Source organism: Anabas testudineus, chromosome 11 (genome assembly GCF_900324465.2).
Source record: "Anabas testudineus chromosome 11, fAnaTes1.2, whole genome shotgun sequence".
In the NCBI taxonomy this organism is placed as follows: domain Eukaryota; kingdom Metazoa; phylum Chordata; class Actinopteri; order Anabantiformes; family Anabantidae; genus Anabas; species Anabas testudineus.
In genome coordinates, this window is record NC_046620.1 from 7,676,499 (window position 1) to 7,695,793 (window position 19,295).

At 39.2% G+C, this 19,295-nt stretch overlaps 3 protein-coding genes and 2 non-coding genes across 6 annotated transcripts; 1 reads left to right on the plus strand and 4 right to left on the minus strand.

Moving 5' to 3' along the window:
• Positions 1-900: 900 nt before the first annotated feature.
• ddah2 (dimethylarginine dimethylaminohydrolase 2) lies at positions 901-7,562 on the plus strand. Its single transcript, XM_026347259.2, has 6 exons — positions 901-1,029; positions 1,944-2,522; positions 3,236-3,424; positions 4,441-4,560; positions 5,188-5,331; positions 6,570-7,562. Exons 2-6 carry the CDS (start codon positions 2,223-2,225, stop codon positions 6,687-6,689), a joined length of 873 nt encoding a protein of 290 aa, XP_026203044.1. The 5' UTR covers positions 901-1,029; positions 1,944-2,222; the 3' UTR covers positions 6,690-7,562.
• Positions 7,563-7,587: 25 nt separating this feature from the next.
• rps5 (ribosomal protein S5) lies at positions 7,588-10,729 on the minus strand. The gene is made up of 6 exons (XM_026347261.1): positions 10,660-10,729; positions 9,582-9,685; positions 9,115-9,324; positions 8,214-8,342; positions 7,850-7,948; positions 7,588-7,700 (listed from the first exon to the last, which is right to left on the minus strand). Coding segments are annotated over exons 1-6 (612 nt in total). The 5' UTR covers positions 10,661-10,729; the 3' UTR covers positions 7,588-7,631.
• On the minus strand, positions 8,032-8,163 carry LOC113155528. Its single transcript, XR_003298137.1, has one exon. It is a non-coding gene; the product is annotated as a small nucleolar RNA SNORA3/SNORA45 family (small nucleolar RNA).
• On the minus strand, positions 9,405-9,537 carry LOC113155529. Its single transcript, XR_003298138.1, has one exon. It is a non-coding gene; the product is annotated as a small nucleolar RNA SNORA3/SNORA45 family (small nucleolar RNA).
• Positions 10,730-11,432: 703 nt separating the features above from the next.
• On the minus strand, positions 11,433-18,962 carry ppt2b (palmitoyl-protein thioesterase 2b). 2 transcript variants are annotated; one of them, XM_026350011.2, is made up of 9 exons: positions 18,808-18,962; positions 18,538-18,697; positions 17,395-17,548; positions 16,698-16,793; positions 16,030-16,137; positions 15,739-15,822; positions 13,883-13,967; positions 13,613-13,667; positions 11,433-13,530 (listed from the first exon to the last, which is right to left on the minus strand). In XM_026350011.2, exons 2-9 carry the CDS (start codon positions 18,685-18,687, stop codon positions 13,387-13,389), a joined length of 876 nt encoding a protein of 291 aa, XP_026205796.1. In that variant the 5' UTR covers positions 18,688-18,697; positions 18,808-18,962; the 3' UTR covers positions 11,433-13,386. The 2 variants fall into 2 exon arrangements, with proteins under 2 accessions (XP_026205796.1, XP_026205795.1); XM_026350010.2 differs by having other exon boundaries at positions 18,538-18,962.
• Between the last annotated feature and the right edge of the window lie 333 nt (positions 18,963-19,295).

Sequence of the window (19,295 nt, forward strand, 5' to 3'; positions counted from 1 at the left end):
ACCTTAGAAGTTTATTTTTATCATAAATTATTCTTTAGTTAGTTTTCTAGAACAAGTACTGGGGTGAAATTAGGGGTGAAACATTAGCTCCACGAGCTAGCGCTAATGCTAGCCTAATAGTTGATGATCAGTGCTAATTGGTCACAACAAAGCTAATGTTGTTAAATACATTCTTATTATCTTTCTGTGGCTTTCAAAAGTCACTTATTGCTAACAGCTAAAGTTGTGCAATATTGTGCACAAGGTTGTTATTGTTGATTAGCTTAAAAAGCATTGAAACTTAATAGAGTAATCTTTGCGAATGAACTAATTCTTTCACTTTTAACAAAAAAAAAAAAAGTTTGATAATATAACCCCTGGTGATTTTGTACTCGCCTTAGTGATTGCTGGAGGTGCAGCTATCAGCAGGATTGACAAACAACACACCGGCAGCTGAGGACGTGTGGGGGATGGGGGAGCTGCGACGAAACGGCGAGGAGAGCCGGGTCAACCTCCCCTTAAATACCCGGAGGGGGGCGGAAGTCTGCTGAAAAAATAAGAGCATAACGGTCGACACGTGGATATATTTTAATTTCATTCCGTTTATATCTTACTAAAATGTGTGTTTATGATTGTTTTCTTCATTAGAACTCAACATGCTGTTTAAGATTGGGATAGTTTAATAGCCAAAGTGATTCCATTTGTTTTCCTGTCTGAGTGAACCATTCAGCAGTAAAGCTGAAAATCCACTTTTCTTGGATTAAACTGGAACCATTCAACACGTACACAATACTTAAAAATAAATACAGTTAGAGAAGAAAAGTAAAATACATAAAAACAAAAGAGTATAATTAATAAATACGTTTATCACATCTTATTGTGAAACAAATAACCGGAACTACGTATATTCACAGCCGCCATCTTGACGGTGTCTCCAGAGGGAGACGGAGGGAGTGGGAGGGCGAGCATAACGGGTCCTGGGTGCGTGTGGAAATTAAATCAAACAGAGGGAAACGCGGCTAAAGCGTGGAGACACTGCGCTTAAAACGAGTAAGCAGATCTGCATTTTCATTCGCATTTGTCGTTTGTGTAACTTGTGGCTGTGTTGGTGAGCTGTGGAACATCATCAGAAGTATTTGGGAAGGAGCAGCGAACAGTTGGGCGGTGCACCCAAGATGTGTTGTCCTGCCTCATGACTGATGTTTAAATTGTTTTATTGCAGCTTCACAAACTCAACAAACAGGTACAAGAGTTTTAAATATGACTTTTGAAGAGCACGTTTTAATGTGGAGGTTTTATTGTTTCCCCACACACACACGCAAGATAACTTAATTTAAATCGCCATTAAATGTGTTCTTGCAGCCCCAAAACGTGCTGGTATGTGCTCTCCAAGTGCCCAGTCTGTTGTCTTACAACAAAATGAAACGAGCATCAAGGCCCAGCACTTGTTGCATAAGTTATGGAGCAGATTTAGGAAATATCCTGTGTGGAAGTCTGCAGCCCTCACAGTGGGCGACGGCTGTGAGCTACAGGAAAGATGATAAAAGGGCAATTGTCCCAAATCTAGCCCACTGCACAAATATGGAAAGGATCTGCAGCATATTTCAATGCTATTTAAAAAAAAAAAAGTCTCCTTTTAATCTCACCTTGGACAATGCTCCTCTTTGTCTGCTTTTAACTGTGCCATTATTTTGGAGGTTTGATGTGATTCATTTGTTTCGTTGTTTCTTCTTAAAAACTAACAATTACCAAGTCACATAGTTGGGTCATTTGTGTCTTTCTTAGTCTGATACAAACTAAATTTGTCAAAACATGTAGATATTCATACCTCAGACTATGAAGGATCATGTCCGTGAAATGTCCAACTCAAGATATACATGTATGCACTGGAGCTCATAATTGATCTTTGTTTGTTCCATTGTGTCTGACCTTGGCCTTTGTGTGTCCATCTTCCTCCCTCATAGGCTCGGTTCATCGGCTTTCTTGGCATCTGCAGATGGGGGAGTAGCTAGTGGACTGTTGAAAGGAAAGAATCAGCAGAAAGACGGGATGAAGAGGTTCCCCATTTTTCTACTGGACCACCTGATCCATTGCAGTATTTTTATTTAGTGATTTTACAATAACAGACTGAAAAGGTTGCAAACAGATCGACACCTACTTATACTTATATATAACCACATGCTTTTTTACTGAGAGCAGTTTTATAGCATAAGTTCTTGCTAACCTTTTTATTTATTGAAAATATGGCAAATATGTGTCAATATGGGTTCTTCACCCATGCTGTGGTACGGGGCATACCAGAGACCTTTGGGAAGACTGTGGGAGACGGTCAAGAGAACGGTGAGATCTCAGTGGATCTGGCCAAAGCTCAGCGTCAGTTTGGTTGCCTGACGGGAGCCCTGAGGCAGAAGGTTGGCCTGCAGCTGATCGAGATCCCCCCTGACCCTGAGCTGCCAGAGAGCTGGAGGATAGAAGATGTGGCAGTCATCCAGGGAGACACAGCACTCATCTGCAGGCCCTTTAAACAGCAGAGACGCACTGAGGTAACACGGGGGAGAAGAAATTGCTTTGGTGACCCATTTCTGCCCCTCTAATCTTCTGATAATGCACTTAATCTTGCTTTGTAAGATGAAGTGCAGCAAATAGACTCCATTTGTTTTAGTTTATTTCAGAATGGTACCGTACAATCATTTTTATTTTATCAGTCTGTAATTTCTGATTCAATTCCAAATTATTTCCATGAAAGTTTCATAGAAGTATGTCCTTCTACTAAAGGGGAAATCTCAGTGTGTTCAGTATAATATACAATAATTTCCAAGTGGTGAGCTAAGACAAAGTTGAGACTGTTAGGTGTGAGGACAGTAGATGAGTTGTTAAATGTGTCTAGAAACAAACACTCTTCAACTTGTGAAGAATAAATAAATAATACAAGAATAAATTAATGGTAAATATTCTGGGTTTAACTGTAGTTAAACTGATTTGTTTCTTTTTTTGAAATGTTTCTGTGACTAAGTAAAAAAGACTCAGCACAACTAACTAACAAATAAGATATTATCACAGTTTAGTCTCTTTCAAAACCACTCGCAGCATTATTGTTAAATACCTCCCAATAAAACTCAAACAACAACGTAAAAAAAGTTAATTCTAAAACCATCCTGAGAAAACATGCAGATGTGCAAAGGGCAGTAACAACAGGCTCTCATAGTGATTGAAACTGCCCGTCTCCATCTGTTGTTCTGTTTTTCTCTTCCCTCAGGTGGAGGCAGTGAGAAGAGTGATGTCAGAGCTCAACCTGACTGTGGTGGAGATGGGTGCTGAGGATGGGGGCTCTGGAGGGGCCACGCTGGAGGGTAGCGACATCCTCTTCACAGGGAGGGAGTTCTTTGTCGGCATCTCGTCCCACACCAACCACAGAGGAGCGGAGGTGCTGGCAGACACTTTCAGGGTAAGAGACATGGAGGGAAGTTGCTGGATACACAGATGTACCAAAGAATCAACCTCTGTGTGAATCAGTGAAGCAGACAAAGGTGAGGCCTCAGAGAAATATGTTTAAGCCAATGCAAGGTTGATATACTCATTGGTTATGGCTACATGCTGAGCTTCTCCAAAGGTTCAGGCAAAAACTCACCAATAAACTATAAAATAATCTATAGAGTTTTTAGCCAGTGTAACAAAGACGGTCTTAGTGCCAAGACTCATGTCAGAAAATGAAGCCAGCTGCCAAAAGGAGCAGGTGGCCATTTGCTGAATTGCATTTGGGGAATTACAGTCTGTAAACGGTGATGAATGATGTCGTTTCTCTGGCCAAATAATGGAGATCACTCTCAGGCTCAACATGTTCCACCCATTACTATTGATTCCTTCACTTCTCTTAAGTGCAATTTGCACATGTCTGTTATTAACACACACACACACACACACACACACACCAACACACCAACACCAACACCAACACCGGCCATGCCAGACTGACACAACACTCATATGTGAACCCGTGAGAGTTCATGTGGTCAGAGTAAGGGATGACTGAGCAAGACCAGCAGACAGTTTGCTTATACATCCTCAGTGTGCATCATGTTTCAGTTGTTACTTTTGATTTATGCAGGCTTCAGTTTGCATTCATAAGTGGCTTTTTATTATATGTAGGTGTTTTTGGTTGTAACAATGAGTAAAAATGTTTCCCATATTAAACACATTATTTGTCAGTGTAGGTTTTATTTATGACGTTAGTACATTTTGCAATGTTGCAAAACTAAACATTTGACCTCATATTAAGTCATATCATGCAAGGCGTTTAAAAAATAGCAGAGGATTCGTAGATACTTGCTGATATTTCCTTCAGTTTCAAATGTACCAGTTTCACATCACACATCTGTACTGCTTACATGTGTCAGTAATCATGACATGATGGAAAAGATCACACGGGAAACCTAAAATTTAGAATAACTTCAATCTTTTCAGGACTTTGCTGTGTCAACTGTTCCCGTCTGTGGTGGAGCTCGGCTGAAAAACATTTGCTCCATGGGAGGCCCAAATACAATCATCTTCAGCAACAGTGATGGAGCCAAGAAGACACTCAGGGTAAGTGTGCGTGTGTGTGTATTCATAATTAATGTGTATGTATTTCACCCAGCTTTTTTTAAAATATAAACTAAACATTTTTACCTTCACACTGGAGGATTCTTCAAAAATATGTAATAGCTGCATTTATTGTATATATCTAGATTTTATATAGTGTGACTAGTCAAAATCTCATAATGTTTTTGAGAACATCATCTGGTAGTAGTTCTGATGTGACAACACTTGGGGTTATTGCAAAGCTGTTCATTTCTCTATCCATCCATTTGAGCTGTCATTGGGTGAGAGGTGGGGTACACCCTGGATATGGGCCCGGTACTTTCTCATTGATGTAATTTAATATAGCATTACACCTAAGTGATGAGCATATAATTACTTTTTATCCTACTCAAACACTGATGGCTCAAAGTGGATATTGATAATAATGCGTCATCCATGCCCCAGCAGCTACTACAATGCAATTCTACCTAAAACACACACACACAGTAGTTCTCTCTCTGTTAGTGTCTCTGTCCTAATGTGAACCGTATACATCATATGGTGTAATGTTGGGAGTGGTCTGCTATTATGTGAGTGTGTGTAGCTGTCAGGGTGGTGCACAGTAACAACAAAGTGTATGTTCATCTCCAGATGATGGAGCAGCTGACTGATCACCATTATGAAGTGCTCACTGTCCCAGAGGAATCTGCTGCAAACTGCACCTACATCAAAGGTCCGTCTAAACGGGACTTCCTGCTCCACCGGCCTGTAGAGGAGTGTCCTGACAGCATCTCTGTGAGTAGAGCTGAAAATTTTCAGTTTCAGTGCTCTCGGATTCAAAAAGAGCTTCATCTGAATGGATTTCTCTAGATGTCTGATATTTTGTCGCACGTTAGCCACAATTTAAATCTGGGACTTAAGAGACACATTTAAGAAATTTTAAAGTTAAGAGAGTCTGACATTTGGTTCATAGTATGTTAGGCTTAAAAAACATCAGTTCAGTTCAGCTCTTAAAGCAAATGTGGCAACATAATATTGAGCAACCTTAAAGTTTCAAAGGAGAGATGCATAATCAAAGCTGCAGAGTTCAGAAGATCCTGACTCTAGAATAGAGTCCTACATTTCCCATAACGCAACTCAAAACCTGGTTAACACCCACATCTATCAAATAAAAGATAACCTTCTGTTATTTCGTCAAGTTCTTTCAGGGCACAGAAGATTTTATGTTACTGTTTTCAAATATTGTTTTCCATATTTAAATAGAAAACTGAAAAACATATTAAACCATATTACACATGGCACTAAAAATAATGAAAAATGTGTAAATATTTTCCCTTTTAAACAACAAGAAGAGTTTAGAGAAATATGTTCATTTGTATGCTAACTTAGAAGTTACTATTTTCTACAGTCTGGAAATGCAAAGGTTAAATTACATAAAAAATATGCACTGAGCTTTTAGTTAAATATGAACGACAATTGTTCTGCTGTGAGTGTGACTTTTTCTCTGTAGAAGCTGAAATACCTTCTGAATCTCGCTCACAGTGTGATCCTTCATGGTTGACCTGTTAAAAATTTAAGCTCTAGGATGATAAACTTTTTTGTCCAAAATAAATGGTGCGAGACAAGCTCTAACCAATATTATTTAAGTGAGTAGTTTACAGAAAGAAAAATATATTTAATATTGATCATTTAGTTTTGTTTTGCACTATTTTTTCAGACTACCACAGGAATAACCATTTAATTTCACTTAAGTTATTTCTATGTTGGCGCTATCTTGCTGTTAGCATCAATAGTTGCTTGTTTGCTCTCTTACTTTATGAAAACCATGATTGTCTGTAGGTGTAACTCTTCTTTGTCACGTCAAGACATCTGTAAATGATTTAAGGAGCTGACATTCTACTGTGAAGTCCAGCTGGCGATAGTTTTTCCTTCCACTTCTTCTTTTTATTAGCCAGTGATTTCTTCCTTTTGAAGTGTGTCCAGTCCAATGTGTGCCAGTGATGAGTAAATGGTTTCCTCTCTCCTCTCTGCAGGCTTTCCAGAAGCTGCAGGACTACACCCTCCTCCCTACAGCCTGCAGCGAGGCCTCTAAACTGGGCGCGTCTTTAACCTCGCTCTGCCTCCTCATTAACAGAAAGCATACGTATTTCTGAAACAACCCCTCAGTAGGTCACACTGTGTTGACTGTACACGCTTATGGTGGGGTGGAGGGGGTCTGTGCAACAGGCCACATCACAAAAACACTCCATTGTATTCATTATTGGAGGAAACACTCCCACAAGTACGCTTGTTTCCTCAAACTATTCATAAAACCACTGAAGCCAGCTGGAGCTTGAATGTTTTAACTTAGAATTCATGACTAAATTTTTTCCAGTTTCTGCAGATGCCAGTGAGCTGAGGAAAGTTTTCCTGTAGATGGTAACACAAAATGTAATTTAATACATCTTTGACCTAAGTATGACTGAAATGCCCTAGATTTTTTTGTCTTACTAGTTTAATACATTTAATTTAGCTAATGCAAGGTAAGAACATTAATTTTCTTAACTTTGATCCCAAAGGGGCAATTGTTGTAAGACAGGTGCACATTTAGTGCTTTTAAAGACTTGTAGATTACCCTGTTTTTCCAAAGTTCATGTCTGCAGATTTGTCACTATGTACAGTTCTTTATGTTCATAACACTATTTTACTCAACTACAGAAAATGTAGCTAACCATAAAAATGCAGATTTTAGCTTTCTTATGAATTTGTAGCCAAGTGTAGAAGTAACAATTCAACTGATGTTTGTGCTTTTGTGAAATTAGACAGCAGTTTTAGGTACACTTAACTAAAACCAGTTATGGTGCTGTTGCATTATTTAGCTTAGCATTACTGATTAATGGGTGGGACAAGTGAAGTTTGAATAAGGACCTCAAACAAAAATCTCATCACTTCATGGAGGATTTAGGACAGGACTGTACTAGTTTTAGCTTGGTGTACCTAATAAACTGGCAACTGATGCTAGATTCCCTGTTAAGATGTGTTCTAAAGTACATTAAAAACATTGAATCAACAGAAATTTCTTCTAATTTATTTGTTTTGTTACAAAGCAAACATGTTTAACGGTTGGACTTGGCAACCCTCTCCAACTCGTCTTTCTTCTTGATGGCGTAGGAGTTAGATGAACCCTGAAAAAGAAATTCACAGTTCAGTCACAGCACATCACCCTTAACACACACTACACAGTTTATCAAGTGTTAAGCCATCCATCATCTATCAACAATGTCCAATGATGTGGATTTTATGGAAAGTAGCAGTCATAAGTGGGTTAACTTACCTTGGCTGCATTGATCAGCTCATCAGCCAGGCACTCGGCGATGGTCTTGATGTTCCTGAAAGCAGCTTCTCTTGCTCCTGTGCACAGCAGCCAAATGGCCTGCGGGGCGAGAGAGCAGGACATTAGAGGGTGAAACACACCGATACATTAATATCAAACGGGATAAACACTGGCTGGCAGTGTAATGTATCTGAGTTGGTGATTGACTGGGCCACGATAGACTACAGCCAATGAATAAGCAAAGATTTTTACTCTGCGAGCACTCTAGCACACCAAGACAATGGGCAGTATCCAGGCGTGACTCTAGCCTCGCTTCACACAAATAATACACAATGTGCATAACAAAAACGTGTGGTGTTGTCACCTGGTTGACTCTGCGGAGTGGTGACACGTCCACAGCCTGTCTCCTGACTGTACCGGCACGACCGATACGGGTGGAGTCCTCACGGGGTCCGCTGTTGATGATGGCATTCACCAAGACCTGCAGGGGATTCTGGGAACAAAATTGTAAAGATTATTGAAATTGTAACATTTATAAAAATAATAAGATTATTGTAACAAAGGTGAGCTACAGACACCAAGTGCTGGTAAATCTGTCCAGTTGTATTTTAAGTAGTGTTCTGCTGCACAAGTTACTTCTGTGAAGTGCACTATAAGTTAAGCTCATTCCGTGGTTAAAAATGCATCTGTGGATTAAAAACTCTTCAATTAAGAGTTTACTAAAGTCAGCACTTGCCCATTATCTGTCAGTGAGTTTCCTAACTACCGTAGACAGAACAGCTTTGTCAACAGCACGTAAGAAAATAAAAACTTAAAACCTTGTAAGGTGTGTTTTAAAGGAAATTGATTAACCACTGTAAAAGGATTAAGTGTTGAAGTTTTAACTTAGAAATGCTAAACAATAAATTAAAGATACACTTTCTTGCAGAGACAGTTACCAGCACTCATCTGTAGTATAAATACATAGCTGCGGCCATTAGCTAACCCAGTTCTCTGGATTTCTGAGGTACATAAAGCATCTTGTTTGTATTTTTCCCCCTAGCATTTAGTGTTGAGGGCGCAGCAGGGAAAACTGTGGGGTCTGGGATCTCTGGGGATGTAAGACTAAGTCAATATATCTTTTGTTCCCTTTAAAAAAAAAAAACAAACTCCCATGTATAGTAACAAACATTGAGTTAAAGACAGCATTACTATTCACCCTTTACTGCAGATTTTATATCAGCTGTATATGTACCGTCTTAGTTGTTACAGTAAGTGTTACACACCTCTCCAGTCAGCAGGTGGATGATCTCGAAGGCGTGCTTGACAATGCGCACGGTCATCAGCTTCTTGCCGTTGTTGCGGCCGTGCATCATCATGGAGTTTGTCAGACGCTCCACAATTGGGCACTGGGCCTTACGGAAACGCTTGGCGGCATAACGTCCTCCAGAGTGTGGCAGGTACTTGGCATACTTCTCTTTTACAGCAATGTAATCCTGTAGTGGAGAGGGTGCAATGTAAGTTGTGGTTTATACAGCTTCAGGAACAGCACTGTTGACATACAGCATGTAAGAGATCGTGTGTCTGAGCCGGTGATTGACTGGGCCACGTTAGACTACAGCCAATGAATAAGCAAAGATTTTTCTTCTGCGAGCACTCTAGCACATCAGGACAACAGGTCAATGTCCAGACGTGACTCTAGCCTCGCTTCATAATAATCTGAACCTCATCAGCAACACTTAGTACTGCTTACCTGCAGGGAGATGTCATTAATCTGGACATCATCAGTGCTCCACTTGCCAAAGAGCTTGATCTCTGGGGTCTCGGCCACAGCTGGGGCAGTCTCCCACTCAGTCACTGGGGAATAACATGTAGGAAGTCATTTTCAAGCTAGATGTCAATTTATTTTAAATTGCACCACATTCAGGAATGCAAGTCCCCCCTCAAACATCAGTAATAATTATGCAACAGTATTTTTCAAATCGTCAATACCCAACTTGCTTTAACTACTAACAAACACATTTCACTTGATTCATGTTACAATAATTTAGAGGAGGGTGACGCAGGTTGTCAATGTCACAAGAAAACTGTAAGAATGATGATCCTTCAAAAAATAAAGACCACCCAAATACATCTTTCCGTTGCAAAATTATCACCAAAATAAGTGTAAAGAATAAACCAACAGATGTAGTGTTCATTTGTAAATACCAGTTTAAGTCACAAACTACAGTATTAACATCGGTAATGTGGGCAGCTGTCCGGTGATGCTTTAGTAGCCAACTGTATCAAAAACTCGTTTATATAATCACTATGCAGCAGAAAAAACTTAAACCGGAGTATGATTGAGTGTAATATCTGATCAGAACATGGTTAAAAGGCACTTTTAAAGCAGGGCCGGGGTTGAAGCCTGTTTTACGCTAGCATCAAACAGCTAACTCGCTAACTTGGAACTATGGCAGGGGAGAAGCTAAAATAATACATTGGAAGCTGGCGACACTGTATTACTTATGATTTATATTTAGTATAGTTAAAATGTCTTATCTGTTAATAACTCGACACAACTATTGTGTGTAATAAGGTAGAGTTTCACATGTTTCGCGGTGTCTAATCAACATGCCGCATCCACACGTGCTAACATGCTAACCACATGCTAGCGTCCAGGCAGTGGTACTCGCAGGGCGCCATTTAACGGGAATAAAGTCATATTTCGGTTAAACTTTAACATTCTGCTTTTATTTCTCTGACAGCGGGAATCCGTAGCCCTTCTAAATATCCGACATGAAGCTTTTTCGTAATGTATGACGATCGTAAAATGTGATTTTTCTACTCACTCGTGTCTGCCGTTGTGTACCACACTTCTCACAGACGGAAAAGGGCCTTCTCGGGGCGCCGCGTCCAGATATCCGGTGAACGGCTCGTGTTTCCGGTGCGCAAGGCATGTAGGGAACTGTAGTCTAATCAGCCTGGCTTTCTAAAAGTTATTCATTGGGATAATTTGGAGCAGATGTTGTGTCACGTGTAGCAAACAATGAAAACAAGTATTTACTGATTTACTTAATATTTACTGTGTCTAATTTGTATCTTGATAATTGTATACTTTATTTTAATCACATATATATATATTTTTTTTTTTTTTCTTTCCAAGTGTAAATGTGGATTATTTAGGTTACGTTATTTATTTATTTGCTATGTTTAGGCTGGCAGCTTAATTATTTTCCTTGACACTCAGAAACCAAACATCCAAATCTCATTAATTGTTATGTCTAAGATTTCCATCAGTACCAGCTTCCAATATGTCAATATTTACTAGTTAACCAGTTTTCATGTTACTAACCTCAGTATTTAAAAAACAAACATAGAATATGTTAACTTGGTATTCATAGCATGCTGATGCTATTTTTTAAATATCTGTTAGACCTATTAAAATAATTGGTAGTTACAGCCTTCCAGTTCTCACAGTGATTTAATTATACAACTTGAACCACTATTTAAATAACCTGAGTTTAATTATTTGACATACAGCTACCACAAAGACAACTGTGTTTATCCGTTAAATTGATATGTGTGATTCAGATAAATTCTAATCAAATTAACAACAACCAGATGCTGAAAACTATCTTTTATTAAGGAATTGACAGCATTTAACACGTTCCCATTTGCAGACAAAGTACAGTAGAAATTGTGTGAGAATGTCAAAATAGTCATTTCTGTTGCTTTAAAAAAGTGTCCATGTCCACATCTGCAAGACTAAATAACAGGACATCCCTTAAATCCATCATTTATGCAGTTAAGACTAATAATTTGCATACATGAAACACAGGATGTAACATTATAATGATACTGCAAATTGAACAGCTTCAACATTTTTGAATGAGCTCTTCTTTTCCTTTTTCTCCTGATCATCAAGTTAAATATTGTGCAACACAAACTATAATTCACTTTTTGCTTGATCACACACTAGGTGTTTTCATTGTCCCTTCTTTTTTGAAAAATGTACAACGGGCAGCCATAAACACAAAAAAAGCTAACAGTTAAAAGAAACAAGTCCCTTTTCTTTACAGACCAAGACAAACAAACATGAAAGTTGTGCTAACGCCTGAGATATCTAAAATGCAATGGGAGGTAAACAGAGACACATACAAGTAAACACTAATGTATTACTGCCAGTCAGTCTACACTGTCTTTATAACATATTTAGTGACATTACTAAAGGGCAGTAGCTTAGCACTTCGGTATGTATGGGACATGAAACACTGAGGCATGGAGGGCAAATTTAAGGCTTAGTATACTATAGTGAGAAGGTACAGCTTCAAAGCACTGAATGATAATGACGACCAACATATTTCTGAATACATGTGCAGACTAATAGAAATAGGAACACATAAATCCCCATGGTTAAAAATAATATAAGGATACATTATCTATCCTTATATATACACTGAGTCTGTACATAGACAAGATGACAGAACGTCACGCAGGCACTGTTGTGTTGTGTGGGGTTGAGGTTTGTGTGCGAAACCCACACAGACACACACATGGATATACTGTGTGTATGTGGGCTCAGTGAAGTAACAGTTTCATATAAATCAAAGGATCACTCCATGTTTTTTATGCATAATATGCAGTATTTTTACCAGTGAAAACAATAAGTGCTGCTCTCACTTGTTCACGTGAAAACTGTTATGTAACACATGAAAAAGTGAGAAAGAAGTGACAGGCAGGAAGGGTCCGATAAAAGATATCAGTCAGAAGATACTCTTAAGATGCGATTGAGGTCGTAAATCAAGTAAAAAGTCTGAATAATTTAGCGTAGAGTATAATGATATTTGACCTTCCTCTTTTAAATCTGTTTGTTACAAGATCATTACATCATCATGGAAAATTGATTAAACTGCTGGAGTGCTCCTTTAATGTCTAATTTGCATTTCCACTGCAGACTATAAATATTGTAAGAAGCCTTTATGTATGATACTCAGAGCCAGATCAAGATCACTTCTCTCACGTGACAATAGCCGTTTATCTTGTGACAGATCTCTATTTGTACTGCTCCCATCCAAGGCGTAAAACACACGTTTTTCATCTTGGATGGGAGCAGTACCTTCACAAACTTAATTTTAACGCAGAAAGTGAGTTTTGCATTGTTTCTTACTGCATTTGCACATAAGAGAAATGCAGGGGTGCAACCATTTCCCCTGTTTCCAGTCTTTTATCTAGGCTAAGATAACAGCCTTCATATTAGAGTGGTGTAGCACTTAGTAAACTCTCTTTAAGAAAGCGATTACGTTTATGTCCCGAAATCTCTATTATTTTAAACTTAACATAGTAGAGGATACAAAGACAATAACCCATGACAACACAATTGATTACAAAGTAATTTCTATCAACGGGAATCCAAAAATCTATTTTTCTTTAAGAGTTCAGTCACAAATCTTTGTGAGGATACTTCACTGTAGTTGAAGAGTTTCAAATATTGTAGAAAAGCTTATAAAACTGCAAAGTGTGCATCTGTTTGTGTGTATCCATGCGAGTGTTTGTGTGAGCTATGAAGTAGTTTTGTTCTACACCAGCCACCTCTCAATGCACGAGTGGAACACAGTCTCGTTCGAGTGCCACCAAACATGTTCAACGCCGGGAACAGAACAGATGATCACATCTCCACGAGCCGCCAGCGTCTTCAGACCGAAGAAATCGCTTAAATACAACTGCAACAAGAAAAGGAGCATGAGTTAGAGCTCAGTTCTTAACTAGGATAAATAAATAAGCAGTTTGTGTGTTTGCACTCACATCTTGGTGCTGCATCTCAACGACAGTCTCGTTGTCGTTGTAAAATCCAAACTGACTGTAATATATGAAAGAAAGAGGGAAACGATGTGTGAGCATCACATGAGAATCATGTGATCATTCACAGTCAGAAACAGCAAATCTTGTTAAGGGAGAACATTGTTATTCCACCGGAGAAGCCAGATCACATGTTTTCAAGATTTATCCCAAAAGAAAATTATCACTTGATGTTAAGAAATCACAAGAAGATGCTCCTATGAAACTAAATCTAACCTTGACTGCCAAGGAGTAATGACTCCATCGTCCGGTCCTCCGATTAACACCAACTTTTTGATCATGAGGAAGTTTTTCTTCCACTCTGAGAACAAGAGAAAACAACTGTGAATATACAACAATAATGTTGTATATAAAAATAACATACATTATATCCACATGAAGTAGTAAAGGGTGACCTGTGTGTGTTCATGTTATTTTTTTTTTCCAAACCGATATGCTACTACAAATCCATTTGTCTTACTGATTATGGCAAAGTGTAATTGTAAAAAGTCAGCACTGTTTTTGGGACAACTTATTCTAAGACGAAGCCATAGATGAGATAAAAGCTGTAGAGGAGAGAGGAGCAACACGTTGGGACCAGAACCAGCTGTGAACCTTCATTTAAAGGACAATGGAAACATATTTGAGGACGATGTTCACATAGTGGACAGAGACGACAAGTGGTTTGAGAGAGGTGTGAGGGAAACTTTGCATGTGCAAATAAACACCCCCTCAATCAAAAGAGTTGGGGGACTTAGACACAACCTCTCTATTTATCATGCTGCCCTTTCATCCATCCCCAGAAAAATCCGACCCTAATTTACACATTCACCAAGTTGGACACACCTAACGACTCAGGAGCTGTTGTCAGGTGTCAAACTGTTACAGCTACTCACACCCTCGCTGTGGTTTTGCCTAATGAGCCTACTTAGGACAGGCGTGAATGAAACCAACCTGGAGGATACATTTGTGGGCTTTAACCAACTTTCCGGAGTTGACTGAAGCTACATGGATGAGTGGTGGAACGTTTCGACCTAACGAAAAGGAAGTCAAGTTGCTATGACTCAACTTTCAGACGAGGTAAAAGAGTTTTAGGCAGGTAGGAGTCAAGAGGCGCCAATGGGTCTCTGTTGCATCACAAAGATACACATGCACCATCTGCTGTTCCACTGTCCATCCAAAAAACAAGTCACCACCTTAACTAAGCAAATAGGTAAGAGCCTCCCACGGGATAATTACTGCATGGATGATGATTATTCAGCTGACAACAAGTTATTTAACTCTAACTCATGCAATGAGTAGCTTCTCAATTCTTAAACAATCATGTCTAAAGACACATCCTGTGGTTGTGGAAAAGATGTTCATCTGTTACAGAAGAGACAAATTATTGGCATGAATCAAGCAAAGAAAACATCTAAGGAGATTAATGAAACTACTAAAACTGAGTTACTGTCCAGTAGAAGAAGGTCATGTGGTCTGATGAGTCCAGATCTACTCTGTTACAGAGTGATGGCAGCATCAGAACAAGAAGAGAGGCAAGTGATGTACCCATCATGCCTAGTGCCTACTGTACAAGCCTGTTGGGACAGTGCTATGATCTGGGGTTGCTGCAGTTGGTCAGGTCTAGGTTGAGAAACGTTATGTGTCCAAAGAATGAGGTCAGCTGACTACCTGAATATACTTTATATATAATTTATCCGAATCACACAAATCATCAATAGGCATATTCCAAGATGACAATGACAGGATTCGTCACGCTCAAATTGTAAAAGAGTGGTTCAGAGAGCACAACACATTATTTTCAAACATGGATTGACCACCACGGAACCCTAACCCCATTGAGAATCTTTAGGATGTGCTGGAGAAGACTTTGCTCAGCGGTCCGACTCTCCCATCATCAAGACAAGGTCTTGGTGAAAAACGAATGCAACTCTGGAATAAATGTTGTAACGTTGCAGAAGCTTATTGAAACGATGCCATGGTGACTATGTGTTGTAATTAAAGCAAAAGGTGGTCCAACGAAATATTAGAATTTGTGACTTTTCTTTTGGACGGGCAGTGTACATACAACTGTTCACATGAATTTTTCTTACCTGTTGAATTTGGACTTGGTCTTTCGCCGTTGAGCAGAGCCAAATAATCGCTGCTGTTCACATACAGGTCTTTGTGGTGGGGGTCTGGAGAGGGTGGAGGGAGAGACAACAAATAAGCAGCATATCAAAACTGTAGTAAAATGTTAACAAATCTGAGGTACATAGTCCACACTTGTTCTTATAGTGAGTCTTGTGTTTAAAGAAAACAGCAGGTGAAATCAGTCTACCAGGTTTCTCACCATAAGAATATGAAATGACCTGTGAGCCAAGAAAGTTACTCCTGTTTCTCACCGTTCCAGTAGTTGCAGATGGATACTCTCTGACCGACTGCAGTGTAGCAGAGGTGGTAGAGGTTGGACTTCACAAACTGGGGGAAGAGGTACTTTAAGTAATCTGTGTCTGGAAAAAAAAAAAAAAAAAAAAAACAGCGAGAAACAAAGAACAGAGTTAGTAACAAGATCAAACATTGGAGAGAAGAAACCAGTTGTTAAAAGTTTAAACCTGCAAAAAAGCACAAATGTCATCAACTTTTTAAACTTTATTTAACCAACAGTTACTTATTGAGACAGCAGAGTAAGATCATTGTTCATTTAGAGGCATGCACGTGTCCACCTGATGAATTGATGTGTCATTTTTCTTATTCTAGTTCTGGGACCTCCACCGCTGTGTTCACTGGCTACTTTAAGTCATTTGTGCTGAACGGGTAGGTTAAGTTTGATAATGTGCACTTTAAACACCCAATGTTTTTATTATTAATCCCAAATTTCAGAGTAGGCTCCAGAGCAAAGACAAAAGGATAAAAGTATGAATAACTGTACACCATGAGATTAAAGCTGCAGATTCAATAATAATTAATTCTCTGTGGGTTCAACACTACGAGTGACCTCTTTCCCATTGCTGTTTGAAACATTAAATGCTTTAAATGTCATCATGTGCTCAGCTTTTGCAGTTGGACCCACCTCCATATTGCCCGGCCTGAGGCGAGGACAGAGAGATGAATGAGTGGACGTTGTGGTCGGACAGAGTGGAGAGGATTCCTCTGCAAACCAGCCCACCTGTGATAAAAAAACAAAATTATGCGTTTCTTTTTTACGTTTATGAATTTTCAGGAAGAGGAAGTCCTCAGGAGGATTTTACATCCTATTAATTCAAGTTGGCAATTCCTTTTTAAACTAGAAAATGCAACTGAATAATTCTTAAAGAAGAAAACTCAAAGCAAGCATTAAACATCGTAGAACTGCATGCAACATGAAGACTACACGGCATTTTCACTTTTGTTTTCAGGGGAAAATTTAATTTAGTGCAGCTCGACCAAGTGAACACTATCAGTAATTAATTTAATGTGGACATATCAATGTCCTGTGATCACGATTTGTTTAAATTCACGGTTATTTCTTCCCTTTCTACTAACTGGAAAATTCAGCAGTTTGAGTTACAAGCGGCTGGATGGGAACTTCCAACAAGAGACCAAAGCAGAAATTCCAAGTGCCATAACCACAATATAAAGTCCCATCATTTAGATATATACTTGAACCATTTACAGTAAAACAGTTTCACTCTGAGGTTTTCACAACAATGACACTGTAAGAAAAGAGACATACCAGGACTGTTTTATAATCTCAAACAAATACCACATTTGTTTGCTATTTCACAAACCTTGAGAGTAGCAGATAAAGTGGACGCCGTCTGCTGCATTTTGCATTATTGGGTAAACAGCATCCTTGAATCCCTCTACCTGCTTCCACATGGGCTGCAGACTGGCACTTCTGTCAAACAAGTCGATGACTGTCACGTTTGTTCCAGGGTGTGACTGCAGGAAACAAAAGGAGATGGTTTCACTTCATTAACAATTAAGCCTGCGATGAGTGTCTACAACTCCTCGTGTTGCATGAAGTGTTAAACATCTACAAGACTCAACACGATGACGGCAGCGTTAAAATCAACCGTGGACTAAAAAAAGCAGAGCTCACAGATAAAATGCTGTGTTATCAAAAAACATGGCTTCTAAATGATTCGGGTTAAATTTTAAACAGTAATGACTCTTTGACTTTTGTTAAGAAGACACGACTATATCTGAAGCAGACAGAGTGGGGTCTGAGTTTCCGCTGCTTTTTCCCCCTATGGTCTTCAGTTTGGTTTCGATTTACAGCTTTCTAGTACAGCAGACGTGAAAAAGAGGAACTTAATATTGTTTTAACCTTGCCACCAAAGCTTTCCTTTTCATGACATCACAGCATCTGAAATTTAACAAGGTTATTCTAACACAAACTTGGACAGCCTGCAGGTTTCAAAGGGTGTGTGAGTGGATTTAGAGAACTGAAAAAGACGAGATAGACAATAAAGTGAAGCTGACTTTAACTGCTTAATCAAGAAACTCTTAACTTCTATTTTTCTTCAATATTATTAATTTGTCAGTCCTACATCTGCAAAGTAACTACAGTTGCTGCAAATGCAGTGGAGTAAAAAGTACAATATTTGTCTCTAAAGTGCAGAGGAAGAAGTGTAAAGTAAGAAATACTCAAGCAAACTACTTCAAAATTGTCCTTAAGCAAAATACTTCCCCACAGTTAGTTTGAAGTATTTTAAGAATAATGCAGGCTCGTTCAGTTACACATTAAAAGACATTATAATGCTCAATACTGACTCTTTCATTAGGATAAAAGCTGCTCCACGTTTTGCAGACAACATGTGCTGATGAAGGGCCTGCAGTTTTATTGTTTACTGTAAAGTCAGACCCCTGGAAAAACAAACAAACATGTATTTATCCTTAAACAGTTCCTATTTATTTCGACCACTCACCTCGTTAATGAACCGCTGTAAGTTTTTAAAATCCCCTGAGCTGTCGAACAAACCGTGCACTATGATCACCGGCTTGTATGCGACCACCGCAGCCCAGAGACACGCACCGAGGAGCGGGTACAGGAGCCCGGCCGCCCCGCTGCTGCTCATTCTGCACCGGCTTGAAGTAGCAGAACAGGAGTGCTTCATTATTATTCAATAAATAATAATAAGAATAAAGAAATCCTAAACAAAACTGCTAAAAATAAAATAAGTAAAATAGATGAAAACCTAAAAAACAGGTATTTCTTTATAGTTGTGTTGTTGTCGTCTGCTCCATTTCTTTCTCCAGTAAATAATCTTGTTTCTCTCACACTGGACTCTGTTTATTACTTCACAGCACATGAACTAAAACCGGGACCAGCTGCTCTGGTCGCTTTTGTTTGTTCCGGTTTTCAGCGAAGGGTGATCCTGACGCCGTGACGTCACTTCCCGAGCCTCCTCGGCCAATCACCGTGAAGCGGTGACCATGACGATATGCCATGACGTAGTGTTTATAGCGCATCAATTACGTGGACGATATCAGTGTTGTCCTCGCTGCACGATAATGTCCCCCAGCTGTTGTTGTTTTGTCAAATCCAGATAATGTGAGATAATTAGTGCAAGATAGATCATTAAATAGTCAAAAGCCAAGATTGTTGGCAAACTGGTACAGGACACATACAGATGCAGATATGTTTACCCTGAGCCCTGGGGTCATGCAATAGTTGCCAATCAGC

What these genes read in the sequence shown, in the direction of transcription:
- ddah2 (XM_026347259.2), top strand. Translation starts at nt 2,223, where the DNA reads ATGGCAAATATGTGTCAATATGGGTTCTTCACCCATGCTGTGGTACGG. An exon ending in TGCTGGCAGACACTTTCAGG is followed by an intron (nt 3,425 to 4,440) that starts GTAAGAGACATG and finishes CAATCTTTTCAG; the next exon opens with GACTTTGCTGTGTCAACTGT. An exon ending in GAGCCAAGAAGACACTCAGG is followed by an intron (nt 4,561 to 5,187) that starts GTAAGTGTGCGT and finishes GTTCATCTCCAG; the next exon opens with ATGATGGAGCAGCTGACTGA.
- rps5 (XM_026347261.1), bottom strand. An exon ending in TTAATGACATCTCCCTGCAG is followed by an intron (nt 9,325 to 9,581) that starts GTAAGCAGTACT and finishes TCTCCACTACAG; the next exon opens with GATTACATTGCTGTAAAAGA. An exon ending in TCCACCTGCTGACTGGAGAG is followed by an intron (nt 8,343 to 9,114) that starts GTGTGTAACACT and finishes TTTTGTTCCCAG; the next exon opens with AATCCCCTGCAGGTCTTGGT.
- ppt2b (XM_026350010.2), bottom strand. Translation starts at nt 18,726, where the DNA reads ATGAAGCACTCCTGTTCTGCTACTTCAAGCCGGTGCAGAATGAGCAGC. An exon ending in TACAGCGGTTCATTAACGAG is followed by an intron (nt 17,549 to 18,537) that starts GTGAGTGGTCGA and finishes TGTTTCCTGCAG; the next exon opens with TCACACCCTGGAACAAACGT. An exon ending in TCAGGCCGGGCAATATGGAG is followed by an intron (nt 16,138 to 16,697) that starts GTGGGTCCAACT and finishes TTTTTTTTCCAG; the next exon opens with ACACAGATTACTTAAAGTAC.